The sequence below is a fragment of the Apiospora kogelbergensis genome (genome assembly GCF_038363985.1).
Source record: "Apiospora kogelbergensis strain CBS 113332 chromosome Unknown utg000019l_segment0_segment0, whole genome shotgun sequence".
NCBI classification, from domain to species: Eukaryota; Fungi; Ascomycota; class Sordariomycetes; order Amphisphaeriales; family Apiosporaceae; genus Apiospora; species Apiospora kogelbergensis.
This window is the reverse complement of record NW_027117436.1, coordinates 335,820-347,395: the sequence shown is the minus strand read 5'-3', so window position 1 is coordinate 347,395 and position 11,576 is coordinate 335,820. Positions and strand designations below refer to the sequence as shown.

The window sequence follows — 11,576 nt, the reverse complement described above, 5'->3', positions numbered from 1 at the left end:
CCATGTTCCGGTGGTACAGAGAGGCGGCGATATGTTATGCGTATCTTCAAGGCGTTACCGCCTACGACGGCTTTCTGCCCATCGATGCGGGCAAGAATTACGGAGGTGGCCGTCAGTCGACCTTGGAATTCGAGATCATTTCCGCCGGCTGGTTCAAGCGCAGTTGGACCCTCCAGGAGTTGTTGGCGCCTCATGAGCTGATGCTTGTGGATCAGAATTGGAAACCAATCGGCACAAGGGATCAATGGAAGCATACAATTCAACACGCAACCGGCATCGCCCCGAACGACCTAAGAAACTTTGCCGATTGCACTATTGCGAAACGGCTGTCCTGGGCGGCTAAACGAAAAGCGACGAAGCCAGAAGATAAAGCATACTCCCTTCTGGGTCTTTTTGGTATCAGCATGCCCTTGGCCTACGGAGAGGGAGACATGGCTTTCGTCCGATTCCAACGCGAACTCCTGGGGAACAGCGATGACGACTCAGTACTCGCATGGATGAACGAAGACGAAGAATGTATGTCCTGTTGTATTTCCATTCTTATGAAGTGTTGCTGATGTCATACGTAAAGCGAGACTTGGTAGCCCAGCAGGCATCCTGGCCCCGTCAATCAGCATGTTTCAATTCGCTGGAAACATGGAAAAGTACGACCCAGAGAAGCCTAGGATCATGTCGTTTCAAATGAACAACCGCGGCTTGAAGCTGGACGGGGCGGTCATCTACAAATCGAAAAGTACCGAAACATTCGTGCTTGAGCTCGACTGTTGCTTGGTCTCGCGTCGCGGAGATAGAAACCGGTGGCGAGTCCTACTCAAACCATCTCCAAGCGAAGAACCCCATTGCTACGAGAGAGTAACACATTTCGAAAGAAACATGCCGCGGGAACATACGATACCGTCTCAACATAAACCCTTGTCTCCGTCGGAGTGGGAACGCTACAGTGGTGGCGATTCCGCGTCGTGCCTAATTCTCCAGCCGAAGGGCAACGCCTCCGCCTCGGACCTCAGGACGATGAAAGTGCAGGTCAAATTCCCACCAAGCGCTGTACAGGTTCATGGTACGGGTACGGTAGGCAATCTCGAAAGGCTTCACTTGGAGTTCGACACTAAAGCTCCGACTGACACTGTCTGTGGGGTCAAGTACTTGAGCTGCCGAAGATCCAAGAGCGACCAAGTCTACTATGCCCGGCTCACGGTGAAACGGCAACAGCAGCAGTACAGTTTCTTCATTCGAATATGCTTCAAATCAACTATGGAGGTAGTCTGCACAATGAAGAAATGGCTTGAGGACGATGCCAGTACGTATAAGGATGGGGTGTCTGAATGGATGCCCAGCTCAAAATCCCCCTATGATTTTGGAGAATCTACGGCCGAGTGCGAATTCGGAGAGTATATATTATTACTGCGCCTGCAACCACAGCCTCACCAAGTTGAAACGCCCATCTTTCGAGACGATAAGGAATTCAAAGGAACGCCACCAGAAAGCGCAGATGAGAAGCGCAAAAGGCATGTTGAAGGGATGAAGGCAGTAAGGGGATATCGGATTTCGATCGAAATATTCATGAAGGATCAGGCCAAGCATGCGCGCAAACGGGGGTAGTTTAGGCTGTTGACATTCATCATATGGGTACTGGGATACTATAAGTGGACGCCGGCATTGGAGATAGTCGATGGGGCCCTTCTTGGATAATGTATCAGATGGTGCATACCAAGCCCATCGCCAAGACGGCCGGCACTGCCTCGCCTGCTTCCAGTAGGGCTACCGCCTGCCACGACCACGAAGCCGTTCCCCAGCCCGTCGGAGCTTGGCAATAAGGACGTCACGTTTTCGCTGCTTCTTTGGCTTTGACCCCGAGTCAACTACCGCATGGCCGTCTGCAGGCATAGCTGAGACGAGCGAAATCTTCTTCACCTCCTCCAGGAGTCTCGAGACCATCCTCTCCTCTGCTGCCTCCAGGAGTTCCGAGGTCATCTTCTTGTTTCGCCGGCGCTCTTCCTTGCTTCGCCGGCGCTCTTCCTTGCGCTGGCCCCGTATGTCTTGCCGAACGTTTTCAATCTCTCTTAGTACGGCTGCATCAAATGTAGGCCCTGAACTCCCTGTAGCCAGCTCAGTATCTGCCATTGGCGCCGGGCATTCATCGGTCTCCGATAGCTTGTCTGCTAGTGGCGCAGGAACCAATGGGTCTGGCGTCTTGTTGCCAAGTATCCTGCTCATCTCCTTCATTTCCACTATCTCGCCCTTGCCCCGGTAACTGGCCAAGTCATGTGCTGAGAAATATGAACATGCTGTTAGAAATGTCGCAGTCGCCAGCCTGTCGGCGCGCTCGTTGCCTTCGACTCCTGAGTGGCCCTTTACCCAACGGAACTCGATTCCCAACTCCATATTGGTAGAGCCAATGAACTCTCCAAGCTTCTTGACTTGAGCTTTGAGGTATTTGACCGTCCAATCGCGCCCAGTATAAGGCTTATTCTTTCTGAGGGTTTTAATCATATAAAAAAGACGAAAGAGGCACGCGTCGGAGTCACTGAAAATCAGTACTCGCAGTTGCGGGGCGCTTCCCGGCTCGTTTTCCTTCGCTTCGGCGTACGAATGGACTTCGTGCTCCAAGGCTTCCAGCGCTGCAGCCATGGCGACGATCTCGGCCTCGTTCGAATTCATGACGCCGATGGCGCCATACGACAGATCGATCCACGGCGCGCTTTGGTTGCTGGCTCCATCGTAGCTACGCCTGTAAGTAACACCCGCAGTCCCGAGGAAGCGGGTTTTTTGGTCGAAAGCTTGCGTCGGTAAACATAACAATGCGATCTCCCCAGCCTGCTGAGCATTCTAGGGACTGTGCGAGCTCTCTTGAGCATTCTCCTTCGCTTCTGGTATTGTATACTTTCATCTTGCTGTATGGTGACTCTAGAGTTTTCGCTTTAGCTACTGGTCCTGTTTCATATTTCACTTGACAAGCAGGTGAGTCATGAGTAGGGGTTGATGATGTTGTCCCAGCATCTGGAATGACTGGTGAGAATTTTGGTGGTGGGATAACTGCAGCACTGTTGATTTTGGGGTCGAATCCGTGAAACTCATGAAATCCTACAATAACCAACTGCTCATGTGTGGGAAACATAGCTGCTGGTGTTTCCGGATCACTTGTCTTTGAACATTGGGGTTCGGCTGCGGGTGCAGACACTCCGTTCTCAGCGGCTTCGTTGGTTTCTATCACATCTGGCGACGGGCGGGACTCTCTCGTAGGCGGCTGCGGTTCTGCCTCCTGGATGTTCGCGGTGGGTGGTGGCTTTTCTGGTTGTATGGTGCCTGAGGGCCACGCTTGGCGAAACGTGAAGAATCCGTCATACTTGATAGAAGGCCAGATTGTCAGTCCAACTTGAGTTGTCTGTTGAGCGAGCCTAGCATTTGGAGCCATTGCCGGGCTTTGTAGCAGAAGGGGTCGGGATACGCCTTCAGAGATGCTCATGTTAAAGTGGGTTCAAGGTCTCTCTCGAAGTCTGTAAGATTGTGACTCTCATAACCGGGTGAATAATTAGCAATGGAGCAGTGACCTGGGCTTTATATGCCAAGGATCACCTTTCTCCGATGAACGACTAGATGGCAGTGGAGATGCCACAATAGCAACAGACTATGGTTTGTAAGAACCCGGGAAACTGTATAAGGTTTGGTTCGAGAAACCTTCACCGAGCAAACCTTACAACGGATATGAAGCCGCATGCCGTTTCGTTGGAGACTTGTGTTTCTACCAGAAGTGGCAGTCGTAAGGTCCGTCGGCGCCCTGGTCTGCCTCTTCTGCCGCCTGGTCGATCTTCGCCCAATCACTGCCCTTAAACAGATCTTTCAGCCTGTCCGAGGCTCGTTCTACCTCTTCGTCGCTGAGCGGCCCACCCTCTTGAAACCAATCCCCAATGCAGTCCAGCATTCTGTCGTCTTCCTGTGTTACGGCGATGGGCCCCTCTCCTCGACAGGCTCTGAAGTTCCAGTAGTCTCCTGCCACTAAACAGGGATTCTCGCATACTTCGGCACCAAGCTCGTTACGATCCTCAAGGCCATCCAGAAGCGTGAACCCGGCTTTCCTGAATTGTTCCCAGTGCTCGTCGGGGCAACGCTCTTCGTTGACATACAGCTCCACGCTCCAGCCAGGGCGGCCGCGGAACCGGGTCCGTATAGGCTCCTCCCACCTTGGGATATAATCTTCAGGTTCCTTGAGCCAACCCGACGTTCCTTCGATCATCCATCGACCCACAAAGGCGTCGTCGCCAGCACGCACCGAAGCTCGCACCTCCCGGAACCCGTCGGCATGTAAGAGAGACTCGATCAAGTCGGCGCCGTGGCAAGCCTCGTATCGTTCCAAGCCCTCGCTCATGCCGTCCTCCAGCTCGAGCATGTCCAGTTGTAGGCCAGGAAAGAGCCCAAGTAGAGCGCCTACATGAAACCCTCTGATCCCGTTGTCTTGTTCCGAGTCGGGGCTCCCTGGCTCTGGTTCCTCGGCCTCTACGGGTGGCAGCCTAATGCAGAAGATGCTGTAGCAAACGTTCAAGTACTTGAGTTGCCGGATTTGCTCTGGGTCGAGGGTCACCAGGAAATGCAGCATATCTTTGGCGTCCATGCAGCAGACCCTGACATGTCGCAAAACAAGAGGCGAGGCTTCTGCGTACACCTGGCGGCAAACGTGCAAGAGGGCAAGCTGCGGGTGAAGACCCCGCTTCTGATCCTTGACGTACCAACAGTTGTGTGGGTTGTTGCGGTCGAAGATGAGGTCGCTGAACAGGGATATGTAGATCTCGTTGCGGATCTCCCGCGGAAGGCGCAGGAAAGCAGAGTGTGAAGCCATACCGATCTTGTTGCTCTCTAGCGTAGTTGTTTGCTAAGAAGATCGTTCGCCAGAAAACCCCACCGCCGGAAACAGTCTTGGTCGCATGCTGCCAAGCTCGGAATCGCCCCGGCCCGGCCAATGATTGAGCCGGTCGTGTAACCAACCCCCTGTCTATCGATCCTTTGACGTGACCTTCGCATCCTCCAAGGTCATTGCTCTGCAAAATAAAAAGCTGACTCGGAAATACATCGCTAGCTACTTTAGTGATAGCTGGCTCCCCAACTGTCTTTCACATTTCGTGTCTGAATTCCGGCGTGGGGGCATACTGGAAGTCTGCCATATCCTGGCATATTATTGATCTCTCCACAGGACCGTTTGGGAGCCAAAGGACGACCATCCTGCTTTAGCTGCCAGTCTTCCTTCCGGAAAATGGGACACCCTGATTGCCTGAGGCCGATGGCACGTATGATGTCCGATCTGGGATACCAACATAGGCAACGCAACATTCTCGACTGTTCAGCAGGGGGGTATGGTGGCATTAGATAAAGAAATTTGGTATGCACCTGGCATGTTAAGATGCCACCAATCTCTTAGTAACTTGGAAAAGTCGAGCTGTTATTACTGATATTGCTGTGAAGTCTGTTTTGGCTTTCACCAGGTGATGCACGTGATTGCTAAGCGAACCACACGGCTGGTCATCGTCATGCACTAGATCACCTGAATATACCAACCTCTCAGCTTGCAAGATAAGCTTTGACCTACCGAAAGGAAGGTGACACCTAGTATTCGTGCTAAAAATACAGGCCTATGAGGTCAGATGAGTATAATTGCATAGACGAGGGTGCAAGCCACTTGCTAATGTCGTTCATCGTGGATTCAACCAAAAAGGGAAGCTTGATTTCTAGTTCAGATAGAACATCCGATGCGCGATAAAGGGGATGCACGCCTTCTGCCCCAATGTGATCTTGGTCCAGGATGCAGATAAGCAATTAGGGAACGTTACGTTGGAGAAGGTCGGCTATTGGTGTGTACCTGCGTGAACCAGTGTGGGACCAATGAGGTTGTCTCAGGGTGGTATTGTTCCAGAACAGCTGCCCTGCTGCTGCTCCCTGGCCTGTCTCGTGCTGCCTCCGCCCGACCAACGACCACATTCCTGACCAACATCGACCTCCACCCGCCGCATCATCGGGCTCCCAGCCCTAGTTCCGTTGGGAGGCTTTACATAGCGGCTTTGGATGTCTAGACTACTACAAATACCGGCGCCATGGCTGAGACAGTAGGGTTCTGGATTGCCTCCAGTTGCCAGGCCAGAACAGAAAAAGCCGACAGCAGACCCTATATTTCTCCCAACTTTACATTGCGCTCCTTACTTTGTTTGCATTTTCTAGACGGGTTTGTACGCTGCCTTGCGTTTCATTCGTAAATCATCAGACTCAACATGACGTTCCGTGCGACTCTCGTCCTACCTCTGGTGCTGTTGCTGTCTCTTGCAGCAACAGTGTCTGCCGGTTTCAACGCCGATGCTCAGACAAACGTTGCCGTCTACTGGGGGCAGAACTCTTATGGACAGGCGACATCCCAGCAGCGCCTGAGCGCATACTGCGCGAGTACGTAGAATCCCCTACAGTCTATCCCGGGGCGGCCACTAACAGAGAGCACCCAAGATTCCATGTTCAACATCATCCCCCTGGCCTTCATGAACGGCATCAAGACCCCTTTGACCAACTTCGCCAATGCCGGGGACAACTGCACCGTGTACGCGGGCACACAACTGCTCAACTGCCCGCAGATCGAGTACGTGATCACTGGCTCACCTTGTGCGACAACGAATCCTGTGACTGACCACAGCTGGTGAATTAGGGAAGACATCAAGACGTGCCAGAGCAACGGGAAGACCATCATCCTCTCCCTGGGCGGCGCGACCTACACCGAGGGCGGCTTCAGGTCCGCCTCGGAGGCCCAAGCCGCGGCCACCAACGTGTGGAACCTGTTCGGGCCCAACACCGCCACGGCCAACCGGCCGTTCCGCAGCGCCGTGGTGGACGGGTTCGACTTCGACTTCGAGGCGGTGACGAACAACGGGGCGCCGTTCGCGGCGCAGCTGCGCGCCCTCATGGACGCGGCGACGGGCAAGCCCTACTACCTCTCGGCGGCGCCGCAGTGCCCGTACCCGGACCAGGCGCAGAACGACATCTTGGTCAACGTGCGGCTCGACTTCGTCATGGTCCAGTTCTACAACAACTACTGCGGCGTCGCGTCCTACGTCCCCGGCGCCGCCTCCCAGTTCAACTTCAACATGCAGACCTGGGACGACTGGGCCAGGCAGACGAGCAAGAACAAGAACGTCAAGGTCTTGATCGGCGTCCCGGCCAACACGGGGGCGGGCGGCGGTTATGTGCCCGCCGCGAAGGTGGCGCAGGTCATTGCGTACTCTAAGCAGTTCTCCAGCTTTGGTGGTATCATGGTGAGTATCCCCGAGAGAGCCTGTTATGCCAGATGGTCAGGGGCGAGACTGTTTGAGCGACAAATCCACATGGGCGGAGCTGATCTACTGTGGATGCGCAACAGATGTGGGACATGAGCCAGCTGTACGCCAACCCGGGCTTCCTGGCCAGCGTCTACTCCGCTCTGACTCCAGGGGGGCACCCCCACGACGACGCCGCCGTCCCCGCCCCCGACGACGACGCCGCCGCCCACCACGCTGACGACCAGCACGGTAAGCAGCAGCACGATTTCATCGTCTACGACCACGACGAGGTCCGGTGACACTGTGTCGAGCTGCCCCGCAGCCTCCACCGTCACGGCTACCGTCACCGTCACGGCAGGGAAAGAGACGGCTACTACCACTGTGTACGTCACTAAAACAGAGCAGACCACGCCGGCGCCGACGGCCACGCCGACCAGCACCCCGGGCGGCCCGCTGGTGAACGAATGGGGACAGTAAGTTTTCTCCTCTCCTCTCCATTCTCTTGTGGTGCGTGAATTTCATCGCTGACGCTTCGGACACAAGATGCGGCGGGCAAGGATACACGGGACCGACGCAGTGCAAGCCCCCGTACACTTGCGTCTACGGAGGCCAGTGGTGGTCGGACTGCCGATGTCCCGCGGGCCAGCGCTGTAGTTAAGGTACCCAGGCGACGTGGGATCTCAGGAATCGGGTTTGGGCTGTTCTAATGATCACGACGACGACATCATGCCAATAGCACGGGAATGGGAGTTTTGCCGTTTGCGGTTTTGAAAGGCTTCGGCACACATGAGGGAACGGGACATGGGAATTGGCGTTTTGACTAGCTAGTAATGACCCGGACGACATTTTAGGGATAGCCCGAGATGAATCAATAGAAGAATCAAACATGAGAAGCGACACGTAGCTGCAGGCCACTGCTCTAATTAGAACCTTTTATTGTCTATGCATCTGGTGGCGTGGACTTGCGACCTGTGCTCTCCATCCTTACCCCCTGGCATGGTTTGGCAGGGAGAGGAAGAGACTGTGGCTTGGAACTACGACACTGTTGGTTGCGAGTAACCAACGGTGAGCAATCAGCATCTTGCAAAATGCGGGGGCCAGAAAGCTGGTATACTACAAGTATACAACCCTGAAATAACAAAACTTGATTATCAGATAGATCGCCTTGCTTCCGATGCCCCTTGTAAATAAAGGCTGCGAGTGGAGATGCCGTAGCGTCGGCCAGCCCAACCGAAAAAGCGTTGCCCACCTCCGCACAAACCGGCCCGGAACCTTATTCTGCTTCCCATAATAACCTCGCCATCGCTGTACAGTCAGTGAATTGAAGTTTCCAACGACCGAACCTGCTGCCAGTCTCACGGCTTTACCTCTCGAGATCCGCCAAAGACTACTACTATCATCATCATCATCACCAAGATGTCCGCCTCTACCGCCCCCGCCCCAGTCCCGGGCCACGAGCTCGAGCTCTTCCCCGCTTCCACCATCCCCGCCGACGCCGCCGCTGCGTTCCCCGCGGGCTACCGGCTCCGGCCGCTGCGGCGCGACGACCACGGCGCCGGCTTCATCGACTGCCTGCGCGTGCTGACCTGGGTCGGCGACATGAGCGAGGCCGAGTTCCACGAGCGCTACGACGACATGGCCCGGTCCCACGGCACGTATTTCTACCTGGTGGTGGAGCACGAGGGGCGCGCCGTGGGCACGGGGGCCCTGGTCGCGGAGAAGAAGTTGTACGTTTCTTATTTTTATTTTCCTTCTACTTGGGGTTTCGTCAACGACGTGCTCTTACTTACTTCTACGTTGCCTTGCCCCCCTGGGATTGTGGCTGACCGTGACACAGCATCCACAACCGCGGCATGTGCGGTCACATCGAGGAGATCTCGATCGCGAAGGAGCACCAGGGCAAGGGCCTCGGGCTCAAGATGGTGCGGGCCCTGAACGCGCTGGCGGCGGCCGTCGGGTGCTACAAGACCATCCTGAACTGCGGGGAGCGGACGGAGCAGTTCTACGTCAAGTGCGGCTACCACAATTCGGGCATCGAAATGTCGCAGTATTTCGAAGAGGCCGTAGACTCGTACCACAGGGGCTGAGGATGGGATGGATGGTGGGGGTGGCTGCATACAAGACCCGACAGGATAGATAGACAGATGCACAGATGCACACACACGTATGGCAAGGGGGTGACGACCGGGATGGCGAGCGAGCGTATCACCGAGTCCGGCGATGGCAGGCCTCTAGGCCGAGTGGTGGTCGGTAGCGTTATCAATTCCATCTGCCTACATACATACGTAAAGAGCGTGCATCAAGTCTAGCGCGACGCAACCGAGACTCGCGGTGTTGTTGACTGTTGCTCAGTGGATTGCGAGCGCAGGCTTGGTTCATGCAAGTCATCGTGACATGGCTTGATTGGCTGCAGGGCGGCAAGAGGGAGGGAGAAGGATGGGAAGGTGGCCAAACGAGTGGCGGTCAGCAGTAAAGGAGGAGGAGGCAGTAGGCGCATTCTATTGCCCTGTCCCCCCGACCGGCCGGCCTCGCATCTCACATGCCTGGGAAGATGCTGGCCGAGCCTGGATGCGCGAGCGGTTCTCTGGTTTCGCTTCCTTGGGAGGAAACGCGTAGGTAACGGAGCCATGGCATGTGGGAGGGAATTTGCGGTGAGAGGGAGGGGAGCCCGAGGGAAAAATGGGAGCTTGCTTCTTGTCCCTCAGCCCTGGGAGCTTCTGCATTTCGCTAAGAAGCTGGGCCCCTGGTTGCCGCGTTGGCATTCCTGGCCGACCCCTGTGCTGGTATCCGCTTGTGATAGATTAAATTGTGGAGTTGACCATGTCTCGAGAGAAAGAGTGAGAGAGAAGACGCGAAGACATCACCACCACCTGAACGAGGCCTGACGGACGGTCACGCATGGTTGCTCGTTCCTGAGCCATGTGTGTCGGCCGGTACGACGCTTCTCTTTGTTCTCCCCGATCTGCCGTGGTGTGGCGATTGCTTTTGCTCCCTGCTACGGTTGTGCATACATACGTTGGGTTTCCATGTGCCGGCATGATCGTCAAGGAGATAAAGTCGGTCAGTGACGCGAAAAAAAAGACTTGTCAGAAATTGAATCACGAGTGGGAGCTTCTTCTCGCAGCCCAGCACTCAGCACTGGCTGATCAGGGACCAAGTGGGGGTGTGGCCAGGCCCTGGGCCCCTCGAGGGAAAGAAAGGAAAAAAGAGTGGCGTTCGGGAATGGGGGGCCAGAAGAAGGGGGGCGGCTGGATCAAGAATAACAACCCCTAAGCACTAGGCGTCAGGCGCGGAAGACGGAATGGAAAGTCGAGGGCATCGTGGTGCGTGGCTTAATAAGACATGCCATGCACACGAAGGTGCCTGGAGTTGGGCACTTTGCTGCTCAAGCGCCGGCCTTTGTCTGGCCACAATGCCATTGCCGCTCGGGATGGCTATTGTTGTTTCGTTATGAGTATGTAAGTATGTAACCAACGGTGCCGAGATGGATGCATCCTCCCCCAGACATGGCCTTGCATTGCGTCCAACACAGCACCCCCTCCTCCTTGGCTGTTTGTGCGTGACTTGAAATAATCTTGTCTCTGTCCGTTTCATCGCCAATAGCCGTCGTCTTGTTTTGACTGCTGCATGCTTAGATGATTTGCTTCTTGTCAAGCCGTCCGTGCCTGGCGAGGGCTTGACTCGTTCTGCGCCGGCACCTGCCTTGCTGCGAGGGAGGGATAACCTGGAGTGTCTCTTCTTCCAAGGCCAAGGTGGTAGTATCGACAACTTCTCATTCACGATGACGACGGCGCAAGCAGGGTTTCCTCTTTTTTATTCTAGGTAAACAAGCAGAATTCGATTCGTCATTTTGGCGGTCATTTTGGCAGGGGGAAGCTCTGCCCCCCCTGTCTCAAGGTGCCCACCGTGAAAGCAACCAAGTGGGCTGGCGGCCCACCTCGGTCGCTGATTAGCATGTACGTCGAGATGTACTGCGATGTAGTAGTAAACATCCCAAGCACCCTCAAGCACCCCCCGATTGTTGTCCAAGACCTGCAGCCAGAATTTGGGGTCATCCCTGTCCAAAGCCGGATCCTGCTGTCTTCTGGTCACGCTTGCATCGGCAATCCATCCCCCCCCTTCGCTGTCACCACCATCACCAGGCTGCCAGGCTACCTACCTGACAGCTACACAGCTTCAGCTAGCAACCACGGAGCAGACCGACCGACCGACAGACAGCGGTTCAGGCGGTTCAGGTTCAGGTTCAGGTTCGGGTTCACTGACGAGCTCGACTTATAAACCGATGCGCAACGACTC

The 11,576-nt window shown here is 55.2% G+C and overlaps 5 protein-coding genes across 5 annotated transcripts; 4 read left to right on the top strand and 1 right to left on the bottom strand.

The window, feature by feature from the left end:
* Positions 1-615: 615 nt before the first annotated feature.
* PG998_015130 (uncharacterized protein) lies at positions 616-1,814 on the top strand (the record flags this gene model as incomplete). The annotated part of the gene is made up of 2 exons (XM_066881946.1): positions 616-1,527; positions 1,698-1,814. The coding sequence occupies 2 exons, from the start codon at positions 616-618 to the stop codon at positions 1,812-1,814; spliced, it is 1,029 nt and encodes a 342-aa protein (XP_066723144.1).
* On the bottom strand, positions 1,759-3,463 carry PG998_015129 (uncharacterized protein; the record flags this gene model as incomplete). The annotated part of the gene is made up of 2 exons (XM_066881945.1): positions 1,759-2,826; positions 2,882-3,463. The coding sequence occupies 2 exons, from the start codon at positions 3,461-3,463 to the stop codon at positions 1,759-1,761; spliced, it is 1,650 nt and encodes a 549-aa protein (XP_066723143.1).
* Positions 3,464-4,426: 963 nt separating this feature from the next.
* Positions 4,427-4,825, top strand: PG998_015128 (uncharacterized protein; the record flags this gene model as incomplete). Its single annotated transcript, XM_066881944.1, has 1 exon — positions 4,427-4,825. One exon carries the CDS (start codon positions 4,427-4,429, stop codon positions 4,823-4,825), a length of 399 nt encoding a protein of 132 aa, XP_066723142.1.
* Positions 4,826-6,251: 1,426 nt separating this feature from the next.
* On the top strand, positions 6,252-7,579 carry PG998_015127 (uncharacterized protein; the record flags this gene model as incomplete). Its single annotated transcript, XM_066881943.1, has 4 exons — positions 6,252-6,420; positions 6,466-6,607; positions 6,674-7,277; positions 7,382-7,579. 4 exons carry the CDS (start codon positions 6,252-6,254, stop codon positions 7,577-7,579), a joined length of 1,113 nt encoding a protein of 370 aa, XP_066723141.1.
* A 1,117-nt stretch (positions 7,580-8,696) lies between these two features.
* PG998_015126 (uncharacterized protein) lies at positions 8,697-9,367 on the top strand (the record flags this gene model as incomplete). Its single annotated transcript, XM_066881942.1, has 2 exons — positions 8,697-9,007; positions 9,118-9,367. The coding sequence occupies 2 exons, from the start codon at positions 8,697-8,699 to the stop codon at positions 9,365-9,367; spliced, it is 561 nt and encodes a 186-aa protein (XP_066723140.1).
* Positions 9,368-11,576: the final 2,209 nt, after the last annotated feature.